Source organism: Chiloscyllium plagiosum, chromosome 10 (assembly GCF_004010195.1).
Source record: "Chiloscyllium plagiosum isolate BGI_BamShark_2017 chromosome 10, ASM401019v2, whole genome shotgun sequence".
Taxonomy (NCBI): Eukaryota; Metazoa; Chordata; class Chondrichthyes; order Orectolobiformes; family Hemiscylliidae; genus Chiloscyllium; species Chiloscyllium plagiosum.
In genome coordinates this window covers 80,592,548-80,620,340 of record NC_057719.1, presented here as the reverse complement: position 1 = coordinate 80,620,340, position 27,793 = coordinate 80,592,548, and the positions used below count along the sequence as shown (strand labels likewise).

The 27,793-nt window shown below is 44.5% G+C and overlaps 1 protein-coding gene across 2 annotated transcripts in view; it reads right to left on the bottom strand.

The window, feature by feature from the left end:
* Positions 1 to 214: 214 nt before the first annotated feature.
* The window catches only part of LOC122553818 (transmembrane protein 121), an 81,889-nt gene continuing 54,310 nt past the window's right edge, over positions 215 to 27,793 (bottom strand). For both annotated transcript variants that reach the window (XM_043698184.1, XM_043698185.1), the window contains one exon: positions 215 to 3,306. In XM_043698184.1, coding sequence (XP_043554119.1) covers positions 1,673 to 2,611 — 939 coding nt within the window. In that variant the 5' untranslated portion in view covers positions 2,612 to 3,306 and the 3' untranslated portion in view covers positions 215 to 1,672. The remainder of the gene's footprint in view (positions 3,307 to 27,793) is intronic.

Genomic DNA, 27,793 nt, shown 5'->3' with positions numbered 1-27,793 from the left:
GAATCATCCATGTTTCGATGAGGTCGCCTCGCATTCTTCTGAACCCTAGTGAGTACAGTCCATTCATTGCTGAAAATGTATTGCTGGAAAAGCGCAGCAGGTCAGGCAGCCTCCAAGGAACAGGAGAATCGACGTTTCGGGCATGAGCCCTTCTTCAGGAAACGTCGATTCTCCTGCTCCTTGGATGCTGCCTGACCTGCTGCGCTTTTCCAGCAATACATTTTCAGCTCTGATCTCCAGCATCTGCAGTCCTCACTTTCTCCTCACAGTCCATTCATTCCCAGGATCTGCCTTGTCAACCCTCCCTGGACTGCCTCCAATGCCAGTACATCTTTCTTTAGACAAATAATTCCAAACTGCTCCAGTTTCACAGCATTCCAGCTCTGGTCTGTAGGATGGGGCGGAAAGGGGTGGTGGTGGTGGGGGGGGGCGGGGGGGGTAGGTTTGGAGGTGAAGTGAGGTAGGACTCACCTCAGAGGGGCTGGATCAAGGTTCCCAGTATTGGGGGTGGGGGGGGGGGGTTGGTGTATTTGGTGGCTGGAGAACCACTTAGTGTCACCTTGCTGCCGAGCTCCTTCCCAATCATCCCTACGGAGTAATCTCGGCAACTCCCTGGCCCCCCCCACACTCCATGACTCTGGTCTGGGATCTATATTTGGACTTGAATGGGTAACACTGACCAGCAGCTCTTGGTGGTTTGGATTTTCACATGATAATCAAGCATACGGTAGACCTTCATGATAAAGAGGTCAAGTGGGACTCACGGCAGTTTCCTTCACATTGAGGGAGAACTCCCTTCTCTTATCCATAAGGAAGAGTGACCCACTGCTTGGAAGAGTTGCAATTCATGGTTTACTCATGATGTAAGCTGGAGCCTAACGTCAATGTGTTGTAAGTGCTGGGGCAATAGTATGAGACAGCAGCTTCCAATAAGAATGATTCAGGTCAACGTTTCAGAAGTACTGAGCAATTTTCACTAGAATTGCAGAAGTCCAGGTTTAATTACAATCGTGAGTTTGCAAGTGCAAAGGAAGTGAAGGACAGCACATGAGGTGTCACCAACCCCAAAAGAAAAGGGTGATGATTCAAGGGCGATATGTCACATATCAAAACATGTTTCGCTGTTTGCCTTTCCACCTCCAATCTTCCTCCTGCCTTTAAAATTTGACAGAGATTTATGAAATAATTTAAATATTCTGTTCCGAAAATACAGCTGCACCTCAAAATATGTTTGTAAAACAGTCACTTAAACATGTTAATTCGTACATTAGAAAGTTGAAAAGTCTCATGTCTTTAGAACGACAAACCAATGCGCCGTCAGCTGTGGAAAATAAATGCATTGTGTTGCAGCCTCTCGTGGTGAGTTCAAGCTAGAGTTTCCATCCAAACCTTTAGTTATAGTTTGAAGAATTTATGGTACCATTCCACAGCTCCGTTCATTCCCTTGGTTTTCCACATTGTACCTGAGATGTAGTAAGAGGCTGGTGACTGAAGACCAAAAGGAGGAGGGGGAAGTGAGAGACAGGATGAACACAGATCATTGGCTGCCCATCCACACAACATTTTTGGACAGGGTTAGCTAAAGTCCGGCGTTGTTTCCTTCCAGTTGGCCCACCAACTCCTCTGCCCAGGCCCCCAGTGTGTTACGATGCACTGCTTTGCCACATTTGTGTCATGTGTCCACTATTTCCCTCGTTGGCGTTTGGTCCTGTGGAATGGCTTGTGTTTCATGGATTGTCTGATTGTGCGGAATGGAGTTCTGCTGCAGTTCAAGGGCTATCGCGTTCTCTGGGAAATTCTTGACCTGCTTCTGGTACTCTACAAAAGTGCAAGTCTTGGTCGCGATCGCGATGACGTTCTTACCGATAAATATAGTCGAAACCCGGCTGTCTCGAAACAAGACCATGTTAATTGCCCGGATGAATATTGTGACCACGTTGATGGTTACCAGACTTAAAACAGGGTATAGCATCATCTTTTGAGGGGCTATGTACTCACCTTGCATGCTGATCTCACTGAGAGATACACACGGCAGAATGAGCAAGAGAATATAGCAGTAGAAAAACATGAGGCCCTCTGCCCACATCGGAAGGCCAGACTTATGTGGCTCCCAGAGATTGGCCTGGATGTCCAAAATATCCAGCAAGTCCAAGGCTACCCAGAAGAGGCGTCCTCTCAGGTCTTCCTTCTTCCTGAAAGTCCTGACATAGTCCATGCTGTCCAGGGCGATCAAGATGAGGTACAGTCCAGGCACACAGATGGAAAGGAGTAGGGTCAAGGCCTTCCGTGCAACAGTGTCCGTGCTCTTCTTCTCAGCCTTATAGTTCTGAAATATAAAGTAGAGCTTAATCTCGAGGACAAATATGTACAGGAACCAGAGGATCATGGCGTAGCCACGCTTGGCGGTCTTTACCTCGGCTCCAACCCAGACAGCCACGTACCGCAGCACGATCAGGAAGCAGATGTCTCCGACCAAGACAATGATACAGACGCCAATTTTCCGAGGCCCCTGGTTCTGCTCCACCAGGTAAGCGTCCATGAAGGCCATGCTGCTCATGATGACGATGGTGGAGAGGCAGACGTGGCGCCGATCCGGCGGTGGCAGCACCATGTTGGTCCGTCAAGGAGCTCCCGGCACTCCAAGGGGGTCCTGACCAACTAATGAACTAGACAGCTCAGCCAAAGCGTCGCAGCTCCTACAGAGTAGGATGGCTTGCATGAAGCCGATAGCCTCCGATTCTGTGCTCTGAAAGGAAGACGAGTATTTCCTCCGACGTCTGATCCTTTAAAGATTCAGTAACGTTAATGAGCAACTTCAACCATCCGCAATCCTACTGCGGGCGGGGTGTATGTTTCTTGGCTAAACCAACGCTCCGAGGTGCTGTGCACTTCAAAGGGAAAGCAGTGCACAATTTCAAATGGAAGAGGTAAACAGATCACAGGAATCCATTAGCCCTGGTGAAAAGCATTATACATCTGACCTGTAGACACAAGCTAGGATTAATGACTTGGAATGTTTAATCCAGGAGATGGTGTACCCATTCAGTGCAGTGAGAGTGGAATCAGCCTGAGATGCATTCCGAACTGATTGATCACCAATTTGTAGGCGGAGTGTGCAGTGGGCTGGAGTAATTCATCAGCTGCATTCTGTGCACTGGAGCTGTGATCTTCCACTCTGCTGCACGGCCTGTGCCATTGTGCTGATCATTGTTTACCATGAGAGCGAAGACCTCCTCTCTGGAATCCTGATCCTGGTTTTCATCTTGAAATCCATCTCCGCACTAATTTGAAACAATTGGATGAGCTCTGGGAGAAATGGGGTTGGGGTGGAGAGAGAAAAGAGAGAGAGAGATGAGTTAGTGTTGAAAGATTGTACTGGCTCATGCTCACGATGGTAGATTGCTGTACTGCTAGTTCAGCAGAGAACGGTGTACAATTTTGAAAGGGCTAGTTTATGAATAGGAAAGGTTTAGAGGATCTGGTCGGCATGGACGAGTTGGACCGAAGGGTCCGCTCCCATGCTGTACATCTCTATGACTACGACTCTACAGCTTTCACAAATAAAACACAGATTTAAAAGTCCCTGGCCTTTGAACGGACATCTAAATCTTTTGTCATGCAGCCTGTGGTGCTTGGAGCTGGTAATATTTCAAAGGATGTCTGAGGGTCTGTCCAGGGCAAGTTACACACAGGATGGCCAAGACACTTATACATCTGACGTGGTAGCGCTGGGATCCACCAATGAGGTGGGATAGGAAATGCAGAACAATGCACCGTTCAGAAATGCAAGGCTATCATTCATTCCCCAAACACTGCAAATATGAGCAATCAGATTTCTCAATCAGGGAGAATGGGAGACTGATAACACATTCAGTTGGGGCAGGAAGACAGGTAACAATATTACCCCTGCCTCTCAATGCAGCAGAGTGACAGCCATGGGCTAGAAACTACTCAGAAACAGTTCTCCACGAAGCTGGCCTGGAAATAGGAGAGGAAAGCGGGGGGATGGGGGTGGGTGGGGTACCATTTGACCACCTGTTCTTGATCATTAGCCACAGCTTTAGGTTGTGTCACTTCATCTGTCCGAAAAGACTCGATATATCCTTCAAAGATGTCACCCATTTACAGGGCTCTCGACAGTTTGGTCATGCAGTGCTGGATAATGTTTGTGGATCAAGATGAATGAACACTTGTTACGAGACTATGAGCATTTTCCTCACTAGCCTGGTAGAAAAGCAACATACATAGCATTCAGCACACCAGACTCACGGCCTTCAATATAACATTTTCATATGTTACCCGCCAGAAATCTTCTTTAATTGCTAATCGGAATGTGATTTCCCTTAACCATGAGATTTCCCAATGAGATTTGGCTGTCAGACCAAAGTACATCATCCCGTTCTTATTAGCACGCATGCTGTATCATACTGTATTTGATCACTTTTGCCTGTATCTTTCTAATTCTAAAGCCAGTGACAGTGAATGGCAGCTTTAAACTAAACACATTCCTCTCTGAGGAACCCCAGCACAGCTCCTTACAGACATTGCAAAACAAATTTGAACACGATAAATAGGTCATTAGAGATCAGGATCTGAGAATACAAGATAGAAATGGTAGCATTTATCTCACAATAAACTGTGTGAGGTCCAAATAAGTTCACTTAAATAGGCGTCCCAGTACAATCTTTCAACACTAACTCCTCTCTCTCTCTTTTCTCTCTCCACCCCAACCCCATTTCTCACAGAGCTCATAATCCTCCATTGAAAAGGATTACATATTCTTCCAGCTTACTTCATCCATCCCAAAAGGCCCTATACATCCTCCATTTACATTATAATCAGGCTGGTTATCTCCACTGCCTTCTTCTGGAGTTGCTGCATGTGCAGAACACAAAGAAATCCAGTTAACCAGAAATTGCATTGACTGACATCTTCCATGTTGAATCATAGAATCCAATCTTTTAAGTTTTTCTCATTCTGCACTTTTAATCTCATTGCATTGGTTACATGTACACTCTTATGATGGTGAACCATGCTCTACAATGTCCATGCCTAGTCTGTGTTCAATCTCACTGATGACAGCAACGGTAAGGAGTAAGTGAAGGTGGGGTACAATAATTAATCTCAATGTCCTTGGTTGGGGGGTGATAGAAACATCTAAGATCCTCAACCAACTGTTGGAGATGAGGACAGAATTTCCACAGGCTAATGCTCTCCTTCTGGCACACCTTCCTCCCTCTTTCCCTTCCAGCATTTTTAAAGGACAATTCTTATCACAACAACCTGATACAATCAACTATTCCCAGAATTCCCTTCCCACTGGCACCACTCTGCTAGAATGGAGCAGATGCAACACTTGTTCTTTCACCTCCTCCCGTTCATGGGATGAACGTGTCATTTATTGTCGCTCCCTAATTGCTCAGAGGGTAGGTTAAGAGCTAACCACACTGTTGTGATGATTCAGAGATGCCGGTGTTGGACTGGGATGTACAAAGTTAAAAATCACACAACACCAGGTTATAGTCCAACAGGTTTAATTGGAAGCACTAGCTTTCGGAGTGCCGCTCACAACCACCTGATGAAGGAACAGCGCTCCGAAAGCTAGTGCTTCTAATTAAACCTGTTGGACTGTAACCTGTTGTGTGATTTTTCACATTGTTGTGGGTCTGGAGTCACAGCATTCCTGAAGAAAGGCTCATGCCCGAAACGTCGATGCTCCCACTCCTTGGATGCTGCCTGACCTGCTGCGCTTTTCCAGCAACACATTTTCAGCTCTGGAGTCATATGTAGGACAGACAAGAAAGAATGGCAGTTTCCTTTCTTAAAGAAGGACTTTAGTGACCCACTTGGGTTAATTTCCCAATAATTGACTTGGATTCATGGTAATCATTAGACTCTTAATTCCAGATTTTTATTGAATTCAAATTCCACCATCTGCCATATTAGGGCTCGAACCCAGGTTCCCAGAACATTACCTGGATCTCTGGGGTAACAGTACAGCGATAATACCACTAGGCCCTTGCCTCCTCTTTATAGTCTTGCAGTCTGCATTTGGATTAAGGAGGAAGAATGCCCCTGTACTGCCCCAGCTAGTGCTGCACTGCCTGACCTCATGTCCTCCTCCCATTTCTCACCTGAACCAAAAGGAGGCTGGAGCTAGATACTCGAGATCACCATCTCCCGCTGATTCTGATAAACAGCAGCAGCAGCACACCCGTGACATTTGTTTTTGGCAAAATCCTGAGAGAATTTGTGGAATAAACGTTATGGTGAAGACTGACTAAATAAATTGCCTGATTTCCTTCAGACATCCTCTGCACTTCTCTCAAAGCGGGTGAAGGTGAAATGGAGAGCATGCTAGGAGAGGTACTTAAACTCTTCAATAACATCCTGTTTACTTCAAAACAAGTGCAAAAGGCTACTTTAATGAGTGCAAGCAGATATTTCAAGTGAAAGTCAGTCTTAATGAGTCTCTCCCTGGCTGTTAACAGGACAGGCACTAGACTAGGAAACCAGAGGACAAAGGTAATGGTCAGCAACTAAAGAAACTTCAATACACTTCGTAAATCTGAAATTAAAGCTAATCTAAGAGCAACCACTGCAAATTGTCATAAAATTCCATCTAATTCGCATGTGTCCATTAGGGAAGGAAATCTGCCTTCCTTACCTAGTCTGACTTACACGTGACTCTACACCCACTGTAATGTGGCTGGCTCTTCAATGTTTTCTGGGGTAGCATAGCAAGTAACACAGTAGTACCAAACTGCTATGACGCCTAAGTGAAACAATGAAATTGGATGGATCACTTGGCAACGACCAAAGCACCAGAAACAAAGCCAGCCCTGTCAATTGTTACCAATATCTGGGCTGCCGAAATAGTGAGAGCTGTCCCACAGACTAGTCAAGCCTATCTTGGTGTTTCTTACGGAGTTGTACCTTAAAAAGTTTCAGACATCACCGCCATTCTGGGTATGTTCTGTCCCATTGGTAGGACAGTCCCAGTGGAGGTACAGGCACACTGGTACACAGTTGGGAGGAAGCTGTCCTGGGAGCCCTCAATATTTACTTTGGACATCATGAAGTTCCACAGCATAAGGCCAAACATGGACAAGGAACCGTCCTGCTGATTGCCATGTACCATCCGTTCGCAGTGGAAGAATCAGTATGCCTCATGTTGAACACCAAAAAAAGAGGACTCAAGGTAACGATAGAAGGTACTCTGGGTGGGAGATTTCAATGTTAATCATCAAGAATGTCTCAGACACACAACTACTGATGATCTGGCCAAGTTCTAAAGCGGCTGGACTGAGTCTGTTTTAAATGGTGAGGTAACCAAGACAGAAAAATCTACTTGCCCTCATCCATATCCATTTATCCATCACAGATGACAATCCACGACAGTATTGGTAGTAGTGACCACTTCACAGGCCTTGTGAAGACAAAGTTCTTTCCTCACAATGAAGAGATCCTTCACTGTGTTGTGTAATGCTACCACCACGTTAAACGAGAGATCTTTCGAACAAATGTCGAACCTCAAAGCCGATCATCTGTAAGATGCTATGGGCCATCACAGCAGCAGAATAGTATTCAACCAAAATTAGTAACTGCATGATCCAGTGGATCCCACACTCTACCAATATCACAGAGTGATCAACTCTGGTTCAATGAAGGATGCAGGATGGCATACTAAAAGCCCACAACAGGCATAGATAAAACTGAGGCATCAGCCTGGTGAAGCCACAATACAGGATGACTTACAGACCATGAGGAGCTGTGGGGGATCATATGGTTGATGACATGAGGTGGCCTAAGTTAGGAACGAATGGTGCGTGGGGAACATGAAGGCAAGTGAGGGCTGGAGAGAAAATTCAAATTTATTCTTTCAACTTTGGATGTACTGCCACATCCCTGAGGCAGGCGAATCTGCCTCTGCATCTGGCTGTCCCTTCAATTCTGCCAGGGTCACCCCACCCCAAATTCTAATCCAGCCTGCAAATCCAATGACAATTTGAAGGCTCATATTCCTGAAGCCAGGAATCCTCCTGTCTTTGCTCGGCTGGCCCGGAAGTGAAAACCCAGGTTAGGACAGTGGAGATTCTGTAGTGCTGGATCTGCAACTGAAAACATCACCCCCTCACCCTGCCAGCCACAGTGCTTGGAGTAACATATCTCACACCTCACTTTGAAAATATGCACATCCTCTGGAAATTGGATTGTCTGACTCCCAGTCCAGAGGCATCTAATTGGATTAAAAAAAAAGTTTTCCCACTCTCTGATAAGCATAGGAAGCATGGCTTTGGCAGATGGGTATGTTTGATTGATCAGTGATGAAGTGCGAGAGCAGAGTTGTTAGCAAAAGGAGATCATGTATTGAAACCTCCAGGAGTAGATCCAAAAGATTCTGCCTGACCTGCTGTGCTTTTCCAGCACCACTCTAATTTTGACCATAGTTTCTCCCTGTCTACCCTATCAAAGCCTCATATTTCTGAACATCTCTAAAGAACCTTCTCATTCTGAAGAGAACACTCCCAGATTCTCTATACTGTTTTCAAAGCAAGAGGCTCTGTGCTGTTATGAAGGCACAAAGAAAGCCAACGTTGGTCCTATAATACCTTCACGTAGGCCTCATTAATAACAGAATCTTACAGATCTGCAACCTGTAGGAGCTAAGTTCTGCTTTAACTGATGATTAGTGACTGCCTAATGGCACTATCCCTGCAGTCCTTTTCTGATAGTTTAATTCCGTTAAGCTATTGAACCAGACTTGTTTCTCAAGACAAAGGGACACATTAATACAAAGACATTTGAGTAGGATCCGGGGACATTTGGTCGAGATGCCATACTTCCTTGTGTAGGAAGTAAAGTGGCCTGCTTTGATTCTGTTGTCTATTTGATTTTTTTTTCAGCTAGCAAACTAACATCCCCCGTTAAAACTCCCATTGAGATTGAGTAACCTGCTGCACAGAAAGTTTGAAAATCAGTCAGGGATATCTTGGTGTTGCATTTTTTGCATACCCTCTTCCAATATTTGGTTTAATCAGTCCCCAACGGCACGCAGTCACCTCTACGAGCGGTGGATTTTGAGGAGATATAGTTCAACAAAGAGGTGGCAATGGCCGGGTGGTGTTATCACTGGACATTACCAGAGACCTCAGGTAATGTTCTGGGGACCCAGGTTCAAATCCCACCGTGGCAGATAAAGGAGTTTGAATTCAATAAAAATTGGGAATTAAGAGTTTATTGACGACTATGAATCTATTGTTGATTGTCAGGAAAACCCATCTGATTCCTTAATGTTCTTTAGGGAAGGAAACTGCCATCCCTACTTGGTCTGGCTGATAATGTGACTCCAGACCACAAAGAAATGTGACTGACTCTTAACTGCCCATTAGGGATGGGCAATAAATGCTGGCCTGGCCGGAAACGCCCACATTCTGTGAATGAATGATTTAAAGAAAGGTCATTCGACAATAGGATGAGTTACGTTTGTACAATGCAACCCTCTTGGGGAGAAACTGTACTCCAGGGGGTTGACCTTCCATCTATTGTATCTGGATGCTCAGACTGACTGGTTGGAGGCTTTCTACATCTGTTGATCATTGGGTTTGGACTGCCTCAATCTCATGCTGTGTGGGTTTGAGTCTACACCGGATAGCAAGTGAGAGACATGGGAGAAACTGTGCTCCATTGCTGCAGTGGGGAATGTGCTTCTAAGATTGTAACTGAGTCGTAGTGTTGGAAAAACATAAGAAAAATGTATCCGGTTTCGAGGGGGTGCAAGTACACACTTCCAGGATACCATGTGGGCAAAAAGGGCTACATCATAAGGACAGGTTACATAAACTAGGCTTGTATTTCCTTGTTTAAGGGATGTCAAATGACACAGTTTACGATGTTAAGATATTTAAGTTTAACTCATTCAATCTTGATCAACTGGGTCAATGGGCTGAAGAGTGGCAGATGGAGTTGAAAATTTGTATAAATGCAAGGTTATGCCTTTTGGTAAAACAAACAAGGGCAGAACTTACACAATTAAAAGTAGGGCCTTGGTAGTGTTGTAGAACAGAGAGCCATAAGAGTTCAGGTACGTAATTCTTTGAAGTTTGCATCACATGTAGACAGGGTGGTTATGAAAGCATTTAGCACACTTGCCTTCATTGCTTAGCCCTTTGAGTATGAGAATTGGGAAGTCATGTGGAGGTCGTACAGAACATTGGTGTCCTCTTCTGGAATACTGTGTCCAGTTCTGGCCGTCCTGTTCTAAGAAGGAAATTATTACGCTGGAGAGGGTTCACACGGAATTTACCAGGATGTTGCTGGGAATGGAGGGTTTGAGTTAGAAAGAGGGACTGGGACCTTTTTCACTGGAGCGTAGGAGGTTGAGAGGTGACCTTCTAGAGGTTTATACAACATAGATGGGTGAACAGCAGGTGTCTTTTCCCTAAGGGTGGGGGATTTCAAGACTCGGGACACATTTTTAAGGTGAGAGGAGAAAGATTTAAAAAAAGACATGAGGGTCACTTTTTTTTTAAAGAGAGTGGTTTGTGTGCGGTATGAGCTTCCAGAGGAAGTGGTGGATATGGATACAGTTACAACATTTAAAAAACAGTTGGATAAGCGCATGAATAAGAAAGGTTTGGAGGGAAATGGGCCAAGTACAGGCAGGCGAGATTAGTTTAGTTTGAGATTATGGTCTGGCTGGACCGAAGGTTCTGTTTCCATGCTTTATGACTCCATGACTCGATGTTAAAGGAGTTAGTAGCATAGATACAGAGGAACTCTAGTCTCTGGTGACAGACTGCAGGCAAGAGAGCACTAACTGGAGCTATGTGGCTCTGCAGTGATGTTCACAGAAAGACTTAGTGAAATCCTGGAAAACACCGCTCTCGAAATCTATCGAGGCTAAGCATCAATTGAAAAATTCCAAGCTGAGTTTAATTAGATTGTTAATAACTAAAGATATTAAGGGCAATGGAAGCAAGGGACAAAGACAGTATTTAGATACAAATCGGCCATAATCTAACTGAATGGTTTAGCAGGCTTCAGCAGTAGATGTGAGGCTAGAGAAGCACAGAGGGTTGGGCAGCTTCCAAGAAGCAGGAAAATCAATGTTTCAGGCTGAAACGCTTCATCAGGGCTGCAGCAGGCTTGATGGAAGGGCCTTAGCGGACCTACCTGTTACTGGGCCAGGGGAGGAGGGGGATCTTTTCCGGCCTGTTCGGGTTGGGTTAAAGAGGCAGGAGTAGCAGATATCTGAAGGTCTGTGCGGACCACTTTGCCGATGAGTTCCCATCTCCGAATGTTTTAGTGTGAGGCTTTATGCATTATCAGGAGCCCATTATCAAGACTCACTGTGGTAGTGTGCTGGAAATCAGATAAGCTGGTTTTCTTCAGCTTCAGAGTAGCTTACTGCAGAGAAGAGACAGAGAGAGAGAGGTAGAGAGAGAGAGGGGCTGCTGTAGAACTGCTGGTTTCTCTTTGGGGCTATCAAAGCTTCACTCAGTCTTTTTTCACAGCCTGACTTTGTCAGCTACAGGGCAACCAAACACATGGTTGTTGGCAGGTAGAGTACTTCTGTCATTATTAATTGGTCCCTAGTCAACAGTTTCAGTTGTAAACAACCCCTTGGTTCCAGTTCATCTGCATACTGAACTCAACAGCTACACAAAAAAAGGGTTCACAATAGATATCAAATCCCTTGCTTTCAAAACGCGCAGCCACCTTTGTAAATCCCTGGGTTCCAAAACACTTGTCTCCCACTTCGCTCCACACGATTAAAAAGCATCAAGTAAAAAGGAACTGTCTTTATGAGAGGCAATTATCAGACATGTTTCACCATTCTCCAGGTGAACAGGACTTCCTCCCTCCCCACAACTGCAGTGTCCATGACCAGTCCATGGTGAAAACGGAAGGTCCAGGGGCACAGGCTTGAAAGTGATTGTCCAGGGGCACAGGCCAGTTGCCATGGAGACTGCTGTCAGGGTCAGTGCTCCGGTTTAGCATCATCAGCCTTATTTCCCGTTTACCATGGTTCCCTCTCATCTCCCAGACACACTCGCTGCTGCCAGTTGCCCCTCACATTGCAGATTGGCTCTCCTCCTGCCATCCCTCTCAGTCCACCCACCATCGCCAATTGGATAGCGATCTCAGAGGCATGCTCTTGATCGCCAAGCTTCCTGGATGGCTGTGGTTGAAACCTAACTCACGGTCAAAATCCAAAACAAAAGCTTGCAAATTGGGGGAGGCAGTGGTACAGTGGTAATGCCTCTGGGTTAGTATTCCAGGATAACGTCGTAGGGGCTTGGGTTCAAATCCCACCAAGGCAGATGGTGATGTTTGAATTAACTTTTAAAAAGCCACCATTCGTCATGATAACCCATCCGGTTCACTCATGTCCTTTAGGGAAGGGAATCTGCCTTTCTTCCCTGGGTCCGGCCTCCATCTCACAGCAATGTGACTGACTTTTAAACGCCCTCAACTCTATTGGATATGAGCAGTAAATAAGCCAGTGAACCAATAAACCATAATCTGCAACCCATGAATAAATAACAACAAAAAAATGTCAGCATCCAGAAGATTCCACCTGGAGCTGCAATGAAAGGACAGGCTTAGCTCCAAGGCATTCTATTTAATTAACTGGAATATGCATCGACTACCAAGAGAGTAGCTAGGGTCTGATGCAGGAATAATTGTCGTTCCTTATTCTGTTTGCCTGGAGCGAGCTTTGTTCTGCAGAACTGCTTGCATGGAACGTAGCAAAGGAGAAATGTAAAGAGCAGATGCCAGCAAACGGCAGCGATGTCAACTGAATACGCCAAGCCTGAAAGTGGTCCATTTTTTTGGGTCAGATTATTAAGGCATAAGGCAAGTGAACAGAGAACAGGCCCATATTAGCTCACTGTACAGCAGAGCATGCCTGAGGGGCTGGATCGCTCGAGGGACTGACCTGAACCAAGTTGACGCTGACACTGCAGGTCAATTCAAACTTGTTCCTGAGCCGCTGCGGTGGGCACACAGGAGGGTCGAGAGGGCATGTCACCCCAGCAAGTCTAAAAGCTTGCAATGGCGGTAATTTTGAATGGATCGACCTCATTTTAAAACCTGACTTTGATTTATTGTTCGCACACGTACCTAGGTGCAGAGAAAGGTTTTGTTTTGTGTGTAGTACAGGCAGATCATACCGTACAAAGATCACAGAGTAAGGAATACAAAGTTACAGCTGCAAAGACGATGCACAAAAAGGGAGACCAATGTTAGATTTGAAATTTGAGAGGTCCACTCAGAAGTCTAAAAACAGCAGGGAAGAACCTGTTGGTACTTGTGTTTAAGCTTCTGCCTGACTGTGGAGATGATAACCAGGGTGGGTGAGGCCTTTGATGATGAAAGGTCCTTCCTGAGGCAGCGAGCAGTGTAGCTGGAGTCAACGGATGGGAAGTCGAGAGTGTGGTGCTGGAAAAGCACAGCAGGTCAGACAGCATCTGAGGAGCAAGAAAATTGACATTTCGGGCAAAAGTCCCTTCATCAGGAACGAGGTTGCTGCCTGACCTGCTGCGCTTTTCCAGCTCTTGACCCCGAGCTCCAGCATCTGCAGTCCTCACTTTCTCCTAGTCAATGGATGGAAGGCTGGCTTGTGTGATGGACTGGGCCGTGTTCACAACTCTCTGTAGTTTCCTACGGTTCTGGGCAGAGCAATTTGCCGTACCCAGTAGTGATGCACCCAGACAGAATGTTTTCAATGGTGCATCTACAAAAGTTGGTGAGAGTCCTTACCTAAAACCAGCCCCATGTGAAGGAACGGAGATGAGGATAGGGACAGGGCTCAGTGATTGGGGGTTCCTCTCAGCCTCTTGGGGAATTGAAAGTGTTACTTACCGTGGCCGCTCGGGCCACTGTCCAGCGTCCCATCCTATTTTCCACAAGCGGGCATATTAACATCACCCCCCAACACACTGGTGCTGCCGGGCACATGTAAAAGTCAAGCCAAAATTGAATGTATTTCTCTGGTCAACACCGATCCTCTCCACAAAAGCTGAACACTGCAGATGCTAGAAACCTGAAATCAGAGCAGAAACTTGAGGAAATCGTGGGGCAGGCAGCGTCTACAAAGGGAGAATCAGACTGATGACCTTTCATCGGGAAGAATTAGAGATGCGTTAGGTTTTGGACAAGTGGGAAGGTGGGGAAAAGAACACAAGAGGATGGAAGGCAGGAGAGGTTAAATGACAAAAGTCATGTTGGTGCAGGGCCAGATGAACAGCAATGGAAAAGGTTCAAATGATGATAGAGGTGGTGTGAATGGCAAATAGCCATTGTCTGGAAGCAAAAGCAGAAGTACTGAAGAAGGCCTGCAAAGCTTTTAAAACAAAAAGAAGCAAAATGGAGATGGAAATTACCAGCTGTGATTGTTAGACCCAATATCGAGACCAGAAGGCTTCAAGGTTTCAAATCAAAAGATGAGTTGTTGTTGCTCGAACTTTGTTGAAACACTGCAGGAGGTCAAAGGTAGAGAGGCCAACTCGGGAGCAAGGTCAGGAGCTAAACTGGCAGGTAGTCAGGTAAACGGAGGCGTTCAGCAAAGCTGTCACATCCAATCTACGTTCTGTGGAAACACCAGCAATAAGTGCTGGCCTAGCCAGAGACGCCCACAACTTGTGATTTAAGAAAAATAAGAAATAGGAACAGGAGTAGACTATTTGGCCCCTTGAGCCATGGGTGGGGCAGTATGGTGGCTCAGTGGTTAGCACTGCTGCCTCACAGCGCCAGGGAGCCAGATGACTGTCTATGTGGAGTTTGCACATTCTCCCTGAGTGCATGTGCGTCTCCTCCAAGTACTCCAGCTTCCTCCCAAAGTCCAAAGATGTGCACGTTGTATCGATTGGCCATGGGAAATGCAGGGACTGGGTTCGGGTGGAGTGCTCTTTGGAGGGTCAGTGTGGATTCGATGGGCCAAACAGCCTCTTTCCGCACTGTAGGGATTCAACGATTTGAGCCTGCTCAATCATTCAATAGGTTCACAGCTGATCTGACATTCCTCGTGTCTGTTCCTGCTTTTTCCCTGGAACCCTGAATCCCACTGTCGATCAAGAGTATATCTATCTTCACATTTAGTATACGTAAAAGATTCCTCTGGATTTTTTTTAAGCTGGATTTCTTGCATTTTTATTTTAGCTATTCATTCATGGGTTAAGGGCATCACTGGCAAGACCAGCATTTATTGCCCATTCCTAATTGCCCAGAGGGCAGTTAAGAGTTGACCACATTTCCGTGAGTCTGGTAAGCCAGACCAGATAGGTTGAAACTTTATTGCTGGAACAGCACAGCAGGTCAGGCAGCATCCAGGGAACAGGAGATTCGACGTTTCGGGCACAGGCCCTTCTTCAGACCAGATAAGGATGACAGCTTCCTTCCCAAAAGGACATTAGCGAACTAGATGGGTTTTTCCAACAATTGATTCACAGTCATCATTAGACTCTTATTTCCAGATACTTATTGAGTTCAAATTCCACCATCTGCCGCGGTGGGATTGAAACCCGGGTTCCCAAAACATTATCTGGGTCAATGGATTAACAGACCAGCGATAATACTGCTAGGCCACTGCCTCCCCCTTGTGTATCAGAGAATTTGTACGTCTTCCCAGCCAATGAGCCACCCAGGATTGCTGTGTGCCAGCCAGTGCCAGCAGAGCACTCCTCCCTACCCTCAACAAAGGTGGGTGCCCACAATTAATCTGGGTGTTTCACAGAAACGTGTACGTGTGACAGCTCACTACTGAAAGTTTACTTCGAGGTGGAAAGCAACCACTTGCACTAAACGGCAGTTGCTGGAGACTAACTGCGCTCTGCATAATTAGCACAGCACACGCTGTGATGAGCAGGTTAACTGTTGGTACACAGTGCGTAGGTTGCAATAACAACATTTGATGACTGCCCTGAGCTCCCCATTTCCTGGTGTGTGTGTGGCTTGCAGTCAGTAAATTAGCCCTTCATGGACATTGCACCTTGTAAGGAGCACTGACTGACATTAATAATGTATATGCTGCACTCCATGAATGTATTAAATTTAATTCTTTGAGAGCCTAAGGGGCGTGAAGGGATGGGGGTAATATGGGGATGCAGTTTGCAGTTAGCAAAAATGCAATAGTTCATAATAAATGAATACTCTTTGTCCTGTAGTAAAAGGAACAGCACATTCTAGAGGAAGCATTTCTGCAACAGGAGATTGTGGCAGCGTTAATGTCACTGGATAGTAATCTCCAGACTCTCACTAATGCTAATGCTCACTATGATTCCCCACCATCATAGCTCGTGGAGTTTAAATCCAAGCTAATAAAAACTGGAATTGAAAACTAGTCTCAGTTAAGGTGACCATGAAACTATCACTGATTGTTCTTGTGGGAATAAAAAGCCTATTTGATTCACTAATGTCCTTTAGGGAAGGAAATCTGCCATCCTTACCTGATCTGGCCTACATGCAGTGGTACCTCAAATGGTGATGGACAATTAAACAATGTAACTGTGGTGGAGGCTCCACAAATATCCCCATCCTCAATGATGGAAGAGACCAACACATCAGGACAAAAGATAAGGCTGAAGCATTCACAGCAATTTTCAGATGCCAATCTTCAGCCAACTGAATTTGTTCCATGTGAGGAGTTCAAAACTGGAGGGCATAATTTCAGTGTGAGAGGAGACAGGGACCCAGGGGGGCAACTTTGTCACACAGAGGGTGGTTCGTATGCGGAATGAAGTGCCAGAGGAAGGTGTAGACGCAGGAACAGTTACAGTATTTAAGACGACACTTGGACAGGTATATGAATAGGAAATATTAAGAGGGATATGGGCCTGATCGAGTTGGACCAGAGGCTCTGCTTCCATCCTGTATGACTCTTCTGAAATGATGTAAACAGCCACTCAGTTCATGGTTGGGTGGGGAACAACAAATGCCAGCATTGCTTGTGACACCAACATCCCATGAAAGAATGAAAGGGCAAACAAACAACAAGAACACAGTCCGACAGAAAGCATCATTTTTCATCACGTGTGCCACATAATGAGGAGGACTGGGTTTACAGAATGTCTCTCAAGGCCTCAGGATATCCCAATTACTTCTCAGACAACAAAGTACTTTTGAATTGTAATCATGGATGCAATAAAGATCTAGTCACCATAGTCTGACCAGCCACAGAGCTGTTCCCTCTTTGAAGAGAGACGACCAGTGGTGGTTTGACCTGAAGGTCACCACACCTCAGGTGAGGGGAGAGATTGAGGAGGAGAGTTCTTCATGGTAACCTCAGTGGGAGCAGAAACTGAACCCACTCTGCTGGCATCACTCTGCATTGCAAATTCCCCAACTCATACTGTACAGGACATGCAACTAGCAATTTACACAGCATTTACATACTAATGTCAAACGGATAACAGCCAGAACACATTTCTTGGTGAAGCTCGTTGAAGGATAAATATCAGCTAAGCCGCTGGAGAAAACTTCCCTGCTCTCCTTCGGAGTACAGCTCCTGGATCCTTTATGTCAACTGAGAGAGTGGACAAATCTGAAGCCTAACATTTCATTTCAAAACTCTGCTCCTCCAAGTTTGCACTGCTCCCTCAGTACAGGCAAATTGAAATGAGGACCTCGCTTCTGTACTGAAGATTCTAGAGTGAGACTTGAATTCAGCCATGGAACCCAGGGGCGAGAGTGCTTGCTATTGAACTGCTTCAAAGTGGGTTACATCCAAAACGTTGATGTCTCTGCCTCCTGAAGCTGCCTGGATTGCTGTGTTCTTCCAGCCTCCTGTTGGTCTACTTCCTATTGAACTGCGACTAGCAACTCTATTGGCACCTTCCTGCCTGAATGACAATCCAGCAGAAGTTATGGCCAAGAAAAACAGGCATGAAAAATGGCATCAGTTTGCCTTCCCTGATTACAGATCTATGGAATCTATGCAAGATTACATGATGTTGCAATTCCATTCAACAAATTAAATTGTTCTAAATGCAAGGAATCACTAGCCTTTGTATGGTACCATTCTAGTGCACTTCCCGGACTCTTGCTAAGAACAAGGAATTCTCCCGAACCGACATTTTACTACTCAACCCAAAGCTTCAAATACTCATCAAGGCGTCTTAATTGCATTTGCCAATGTTGGGATCTTGCTGCGAGAAAATTGGCTGGTCTGACAGCCTGCAAACCAAAGCTGTGAGAGGAGGAAGATTTAAAAGAGACCTAAGGGGCAACTTCTTCACGCAGAGGGTAGTACGTGTATGGAATGAGCTGCCAGAGGATGTGGTGGAGGTTGGTACAATTACAACATTTAAAAGGCATCTGGATGGGTATATGGATAGGAAGGGTTTAGAGGGATATGGGCCAAGTGCTGGCAAATGTGACTAGATTTATTTAAGTATACCTGGTTGGCAGGGACAAGTTGGACCGAAGAGTCTGTTTCTGTGCTGTACAGCTTAATGGCTCTATGACATTTTGTTGGGAATGTACGGGTGCTCTGAGAACGTGACTTTTGATTCACGTTCTTACGGTTTCTCACATCCTCATTACCTTCAAGTCCTGTCCCCCTGTGTTTATTATTTATTTGGTCCGTTTTTTGAAGAAATTTAATCAGTATCAAAAAGGCAACCTTGGTGAGCTGGGAGAGAGGATTTATAAACAGCAGTAAACAGGAGGTGCTAGCACTGAACAGATTCATTGCTTTCTGTGATTCAAATGGTGGATTCTGCACAAGGTCACATTCAGGGTGATGTTTTTATGTCGCTCCTTAATTAGGTTGCCTTCTCCCACTGTTAGTTTGAGAATGAGAAAACGTGCTGTTTAAAAGCTAGTCTCATTTCTGTTCAACAATTTTAAAAAAAGCTCCATGATGTAGATCACAGGAGGAAAGACAGGGTACTTGTTCCTTCACCCCTCTGGATCCTGATTAGATCAGATTCCCTACAGCGTGGAAACAGGCCCTTCGGCCCAACCAGTCCACACTGACCCCCTGAAGAGTAACCCACCCAGACCCATTTCCCTCTGACTATGAGCAATTTAGCATGGCCCATTCACCTGACCTGCACATCTTTGGATTGTGAGAGGAAATCGGAGCACCCAGGGGAAACCCACGCAGACACGGGGAGAATGTGCAAACTCCACACAGACAGTCACCCAAGGCTGGAATTGAACCTGGGACCCTGGTACTGTGAGGCAGCAGTGCTAACCACTGCGCCACTGTGTCACCCTGAGCTGAGGTGTTTCTTCCCCAAACTCTCTTCATCCCTCGTATCCTTTTAGAACCACCCACAACTGTATAATATCTCCTCTTAATTGTTATCAATCGTTAACTCAACATTCCTGTGAAACATCCAGTGATACTTTACCACATGCAAGGCACTGCATAAATACACATAGTGCACTGTTACCTAACCCTCGACTTGGATCCAGGTTTAGAGTTTGACTCAGTCATGAGCTTACTTCTAATAAATGACTACCAGGGGTGGGGAACCTGCAGCGCTCTAGGCCATTGTGTGTGGCCTTTTGAATGAATCCAAATTTTTCAGAACAAATCTTTTACTTTTTATTAATATGGTTTTTTTCGTCCTTTATCATTTTTATTTTAATCTTAAAATGAATGTATTTAAAATACCAGAGAGTAAAAGAAAATTCAATGAAATCATCCTCACAGACTGACCGCCACAATTTAAAAAAATGTGAATTTTGAAGAATATATAATTGAAGTTTCTTGGATGCGGCCTTATTAGATTACAACTAACAAACATGAAAAGGTTTCCCACCTCTGGACTAACCTATTGCTGGAATGATTCCTGGCACACAGTGGTGGGAGCTGCAAGGCTGAATCATTTCAGAGTTAAAGATTTATACATATTGTAAGTTGATGCCTCCATGTAGACACCAGACATTTCCATCAATGCCCCAGTCACTGATCGTTAAAGGAAAGTTTGCGGAAATGGAGTGTAGAGCACTGTATTAAAATGCGAAAATATTGATACGTTGGAAACATTTGTGCATCCAATCAGGAGCTGACGAATATAGCGAGCACTGAGGAAGCAGATAATAGACCCTCAAGAGCTTTGGAATATATGGAGCACATACACTGGCGACATGTAGCTTAAATAATAAATGACAGCGTGGCACATTCTGAATTTGGTGACTGTAATGCAAGAAAGCACTTTGGCTATCTATACATCACACTGTGAATTAATGAATTATATAGACAATATATGTCTGCTTCGACCGGGGTATACAGAGGATTCAGGCCATGCATAGCAGGTAAAGACAGAATATACGGAGGGGACCATAAGAATGTACCCTTGACCCTGTATGTGAGGCTTCTGCTGTCCTCATTATTCCAGGTATACATAACTCACATCCTCCCCCTGGTTGAGCATAAAGCAGCTTTAACCTAGTAAAGCATCCCCAGTCAAGTTTGCAGGAATGTTAACATATTACGGGCATGGCTTGCTGCATACACTTGTAATGGTGGGTTATATACAGGGCACATTGTGTGGAACGATTGGGTATATGGATACGTGCCTGTACATACAATACATATTACTGTAAATATTGGGATATACAGGATGTAGTCTGGGTCACAACATAGGAAATACATGATGGAAAATAATAGCATATACCAAGGCTTGCAATTTTTAAAGTCCAGGCTTTGCCAGTCTGAAAGCTGAGGAGACCAGTGATGACAGAGTTTTCCATCCCTGACCTTCCACTCCAAAGTGAAAATCAAAAGGAGCGCCGGTTTAGAAAAAAAACTGCTGGCGCACAGATTTTGAGAAATCAGACGCAGAAAGACCAAACGATAAACCTGCAGTGACTTTTCTCTTGCAGAGAACCTCATTAAGGAGCGAGCAGTACAGTCAGTTAAACATAGCTCCAGCCATGCTAATAAAGACAAGAAGCATGTACATGACCATATTACTTATAAAACAGAAAGCATCAGCTCCAGTGTTTACATTAGTGTCCTTTCTCTTTAGCAGATGTTAATCGGAGGCTTTATCTGCCTTCTCCAGTCAACATAAAAAAATTCCACAGCAATATACAGAACAAACAGAGGGGTTTTAACCCAGTATCCTGAACAATATCTATGCTTCCACCAACATCACTGAAAAAGTGATCATCTGGTCATGATTACATTCCTGTCAATGGCATCTTGTTGTGCCAAAGTAGCTGCTTACAGCCCTTTTATATTCATTCACGGGATGTGGATGTCCCTGGCTGGACCAGCATTTATTGCCCATCCCTAATTGCCCAGAGGGCAGTTGAGTAAACCACATTGTTGTGGGTCTGGAGTCATGTGTATGCCAGACCAGATAAGGATGGCAGTTTTCTTCCCTAAAAGGACATGACTGAGCCAGATGGGCATTTCCAACAATGGAGTTGTGGCCATCATTAGACTCTTAATTCCAGAGTTTTATCAAATTCAAATTCTACCATCTGCTGCAGTGGGATTCGAACCTAGGCACTAGCTTTCGGAGCGCCGCTCCTTTATCAGGTGGTTGTGGCTAGTGCTTCCAATTAAACCTGTTGGACTATAACCTGGTATTGTTATTTGTAACTTTGTACACCTCAGTCCAACACCGGCATCTCCAAGTCATTTCTATTTTAAGATAGGTTACCTTGATCAAATTTTGTGTTAGGATTTTGCCCTTCATGTGACAGTTGGTGACTATGCAGCTTATTGGTGTGCCCAGTACAGGTAGCCCCCACTATCCGAATCTACAGCTTTCTTAGGAAACCTTTCATAAGCCGAAAATGGCGCAGAGCGAAGGTGTATGATTTATATGGGAACAAGTATCGCCGTTTTTCACAAAACCAAAAACCTTCTTTGGATTCGCAAAAACAGGTACTAATTTACGTCTTTTGTAAAAGTGAAATTACGTAAAGCGAACGTTCGAAAAGCAGGGGATACCTGTATTGGTGAGTAGATTTGTCAATTTTTATTTGCATAACTAATCTAAATAACAGTAATCAATTTCCAAAGTAAGGGCTTTTTAAAAAAAAAACCATGCATTTCATAGTAACACAATTAGATGAGTCCATTTCATTCTGTGTCTTTTAGCACCTTCATTAAAAAGGTTTTATTTGAAGGCCTCAGGCTTGCCAGGATATTTTTACCCTGTGCACTCTGAGCACGTGCAGCGTGCAGAAAATTCCAGAAAGGAATCTAGGCTTTCGCAGAATTTGATGGCTCCTTCTCATTTTGACATTTCCTTGTTTCTTGTTATATCCTAAATCCTCAAAGCTTTCACTCCAGGCCTGTGGCAAAATCATATAAATATTTTACAAGCTTGCTTATTGGTTGTGAACTTCTGTCGGAAAGCTGAAGCAGCATACATGAGCAGAAACATAAGAATATGTGAAGAGTTAAGAACTGTCCTTTTTAGTTCTGGAGAATTTCTTTTTCAGTCAATCACCATTTTCTGTAGTACACATTCACCTTAAAACAAATCTTTCAAACCATTTCTTGACCTGGTCTTCACAAAAAGGCTTACATAACTCTGAAATTTGCTTCCTTAAAAGGCCGTGGATGCTTGAAGCCTACAGCAGTTGGTAAATACATTTTCGTAAAGTCTGAACTTCACGGAGAATGGAGCACAGGCAGGTAAATGGAGTTGAAGTACGGGTCAGCCACGATTGAACTGATTGGACTCCAGGGACTGAGTGACCTACTCCTGTTCCTACATTTCCTTATTTTTTAAAATATCCGTCAGTCAGCCAACACCACAAATATGCAGTCTCCACAGACAATGATTCATATCATTACAAGTGCAACAAACGGACATGTCAATCCAGACCAACTTGACCAATCAGATACTGAAGCTCTACGTGGAGCTGCCCTCAGACGTGGCGAATGGGGCATAACATTTGGATGAAGTACAACAAACCAAATGGAACTGAGGACACATCTTTGGATTCACAACGCTAATTATGTTTCTCTCTGCACAGAATGCTACCAGATCTGCCGAGTTTCTCCAGTATTTTCAGTTTTTAATTTCCGGCAGGAACAAACCTTCCTCTCAAATAGTGGGACAACAAAGACTGCCATTGCAGATACTCTGCACAGAAAGGGATTACAGAGCTCCTCATCAAATTGTGGAGCACATCACTGAAAAACAGCTTCAGTGGAAATCCACAGGCAGCCTACAGAAGACCCATGTTCTTACATGGCAAGCTTTGTCGAGGATATTTGATTTACTGGCATTCGATTTTTTTTTTGCTTTGCACAATACAAAAGTAGTCAGCCAACATCCAAAAACAGATTATCTGTTTAACTGATTGATTTGTAAAACCACACTGTGCACAAATTGACAAAACTATTGTTGCTCACGACAATGGCTGAATCATCCTCTATTGTGGCGAAGACTTGTGGTGTCACTCTCTGCAGTCATTAACTGAGATGCAGCGTGAAAGATAAATACTTTGTGATATTGATATTTAAAAAAAAACACAAGCAGTTAATGCATGCCACAACAGAAAAGAACAGCAATGGGAAACAAAATCTCATTCTTATTCGATTCTGAAATGTTGCTTTTCCCTTTCTCCGAACCTGTGCCCTCCTGTAGCGAGGGTCTCAAGAGTTTCCCGGTATATTGAGGTGTAATCTGATTGAGGTCATAGTCATAGAGATGAACAGCATGGAAACAGACCCTTCGGTCCAACTTGTCCATGCTGACCAGATATCCCAACCCAATCTAGTCCCACCTGCCAGAACCCGGCCCATATCCCTCCAAACCCTTCCTATTCATATACCCATCCAAATGCCTCTTAAATGTTGCAATTGCACCGGTCTCTACCACTTCCTCTGGCAGTTCATTCCATACACGTACCACCCTCTGCATGAAAAAGTTGCCTCTTAGGTCTCTTTTATATCTTTCCCCTCTCACTCTAAACCTATGCCCTCTAGTTCTGGACTCCCCAATCCCAGGGAAAAGACTTTGTATATTTATCTCATCCATGCCCCTCATTATTTTATAAACCTTTATAAGGTCACCCCTCAGCCTCCGATGCTCCAGGGAAAACAGCCCTGGTCTAGTCAACTTCTCCCTATAGCTCAAATCCTCCAACCCTGGCAACATCCTTGTAAATCTTTTCTGAACCCTTTCAAGTTTCACAACATCTTTCTGATAGGGAGGAGACCAGAACTGCATGCAATATTCCAACAGTGGCCTAACCAATGTCCTGTACAGCCACAACATGACTTCCCATTTACTCAATACTCTGATCAATAAAGAAAAGCATACCAAATGCCTTCTTCACTATCCTATCTAACTGCAACTCCACTTTCAAGGAGCTATAAACCTGCATTCCAAGGTCTTTTGTTCAGCAACACTCTCTAGGACTTTACCATTAAGTGTCTTAGTCCTGCTAAGATTTGCTTTCCCAAAATGCAGCACCTCGCATTTATCTAAATTAAACTCCATCTGCCACTTTTCAGCCCATTGGCCCATCTGGTCAAGATCCCCTTGTAATCTGAGGTAACCTTCTTCGCTGTCCACTACACCTCCAATTTTGGTGTCATTTGCAAACCATGCCTCCTACGCTCACATCCAAATCATTTGTATAAATGATGAAAAGTAGTGGACCCAGCACCGATCCTTGTGGCACTCTACTGGTCACAGGCCTCCAGTCTGAAAAACAACCCTCCACCACCACCCTCTGTCTTCTACCTTTGAGCCAGTTCTGTATCCAAATGGTTAGTTCTCCCTGTTTTCCATGAGATTTAACCTTGCTAATCAGTCTCCCATGGGGAACCTTGTCGAATGCCTTGCTTAAGTCCATATAGATAACATTCAACGTTCTGCCCTCATCAATCCTCTTTGTTACTTCTTCAAAAAACTCAATCAAGTTTGCAAGACATGAGTTCCCACGCACAAAGCCATGTTGACTATCCCTAATCAGTCCTTGCCTTTTCAAATGCAAGTACATCCTGTCCCTCAGGATTCCCTCCAACATCTTGCCCATCACCGACGTCAGCTCACTGGTCTATAGTTCCCTGGCTTGTCTTTACCACCCTTCTTAAACAGTGGCACCACGTGAGCCAACCTCCAGTCTTCCGGCACCTCACCTGTGACTATCGATGTTACCAATATCTCAGTAAGAGGCCCAGCAATCACTTCTCTAGCTTCCCACAGAGTTCTAGGGTACACCTGATCAGGTCCTGGGGATTTATCCACTTTTATGGTTTCAAGACATCCAGGACTTCCTCCGCTGTAATATGGACATTTTTTAAGATGTCACCATCTATTTCCCTGCATTCCATTTCTTCCATGATCTTCTCCACAGTAAATACTGATGCAAAATACTCATTTAGTATCTCCCCCATTTTTTGCAGCCCCACACAAAGGCCTCCTTGCTGATCTCTGAGGTGCCCTATTCTCTCCCTAGTTACCCTTTTGTCCTTAATGTATTTGTAAAAACTCTTTGGATTCTCCTTAATTCTATTTGCCAAAGCTATCTCATGTCCCCTCTTTTGCCCTCCTGATCTCCCTCTTAAGTATACTCCTACTGCCTTTATACTCTCCTAAGGATTCACACGATCTATCCTGTCTATACCTTACATATGCTTCCTTCTTTTTCTTAACCAAACCTTCAATTTCTTTAGTCATCCAGCATTCCCAATAGTTACTAGCCTTTCATTTCACTCTGACAGGAATATTCTTTCTCAGGACTCTCATTATCTTATTTCTGAAGGCTTCCCATTTTCCAGCCATCCCTTTACCTGCGAACATCTGCCTCCAATCAGCTTTTGAAAGGTCTTGCCTAATACCATCAGAATTAGCCTTTCTCCAATTTAGAACTTCAACTTTTAGATCTGGTCTATCCTCTTCCATCATTATTTTAAAACTAATAGAATTATGGTCACTGGCCCCAAAGTGCTTCCCCACTGACCACCTCAGTCACCTGCCCTGCCTTATTTCCCAAGAGTAGGTCAGGTTTTGCACCTTCTCTAGTAGATACATCCACATACTGAATCAGAAAGTTTTCTTGTACACACTTAACAAATTCCTCTCCATCTAAACCCTTAACACTATGGCAGTCCCAGTCTATGTTTGGAAAGTTAAAATCCCCTACCATAACCACCCTATTATTCTTACAGATAACTGAGATCTCCTTACAAATTTGTTTCCCAATTTCCCTCTGACTATTAGGGGGTCTATAATACAATCCCAAAAAGGTGATCATCCCTTTCTTATTTCTCAGTTCCACCCAAATAACTTCCCTGGTAGGATTTCCGGGAACATCCTCCCTCAGCACAGCTGTAATGCTATTCCTTATCAAAAATTGCAGTCCCCCTCCTATCTTGCCTCCTTTTCTGTCCTTCCTGTAGCATTTGTATCCTGGAACATTAAGCTGCCAGTCCTGCCCATCCCTGAGCCATGTTTCTGTAATTGCTATGATATCCCAGTCCCATGTTCCTAACCATGCCCTGAGTTCATCTGCCTTCCCTGTTAGACCTCTTGCATTGAAATAAATGCAATTTAATTTATCAGTCCTATCTTGTTCTCTGCTTTGTCCCTGCCTGCTCTGACGGTTTGACTTGCTTCTGTTCTCAACTGTCTCAGATCGATCTCTTTCCTCACTATCTCTCTGGGTCCCAACCCCAAACTTACTAGTTTAAATCCTCCCAAGCAGCTCTAGCAAATCTCCCTGCCAGTATATTAGTCCCCTTCCAATTCAGGTGCAATCAGTTCTTGTTGTGGTTCTGTTCGCCGAGCTGGGAATTTGTGTTGCAGACGTTTCGTCCCCTGTCTAGGTGACATCCTCAGTGCTTGGGAGCCTCCTGTGAAGCGCTTCTGTGGTGTTTCCTCCGGCATTTATAGTGGCAATCAGTTCTTCTCGTACAGGTCACTTCTACCCCAAAACAGATTCGAATGATCCAAAAATGTGAATCCTTCTCCTACACACCAGCTCCTCAGACATGCATTCAGCTACTCTATCCTCCTATTCCTATCCTCACTAGCTCGCAGGAATAATCCAGATATTATTACTCTCGAGGACCTGCTTTTTAAATTGCTGTCTAACACTCTGTAATCTCCCTTCAGAATCTCAATCTTTTCCCTTCCTATATCGTTGGTTTCAATGTGACAATGACCTCCTGCTGGCCCCTCTCCCCCTTGAGAACATTCTGCACCCTGTCTGAGGCATCCTTGATCCTGGCACCAGGGAAACAACACACCATTCTGCTTTTTCTCTGCTGGCCACAGAAATGTCTGTTTGTGCCTCGGATTAGACAGTACTTTAACACAATCGCTCTCTTGGAACTTGACGTACCTCTCATTGCATTAGAGCCAGTCTCAATACCAGAAACTTGGCTGTTCGTGCTACATTCCCCTGAGAATCCATCACCCTCTACATTTTCCAATACAGCATACTTGTTTGAAATGGGGATAGCCAAAGACGACTCCTGCACTAACTGCCTAACTCTGTTACCTTTGCTGGAGTTAACTCATTTATGTTGCTGTACCTGCGACTTTTCCCCCCTTCCAATAACTGCCATCCATCACATCCCCTCAATCTTGTAAATTCCTCATTGCCTCTAACTGTCTTTCAACCAGTCCATTCGATCTGATAGGATTCACAACCAATGGCATTTATAGTAGATATAATCCTCAGTAACCCATAAACTCCCCTTAAACTCCCACATTCGACAAGAACAGCATATCACTCTACTAAAGGCCACTTTTGCTAATTTCAAACTACAGACCCAGAAAATAGCACTGTTTTATTCCTCTACAAAACACTGCTCCAGGTTAAATCAATGCTTATGACTCATATT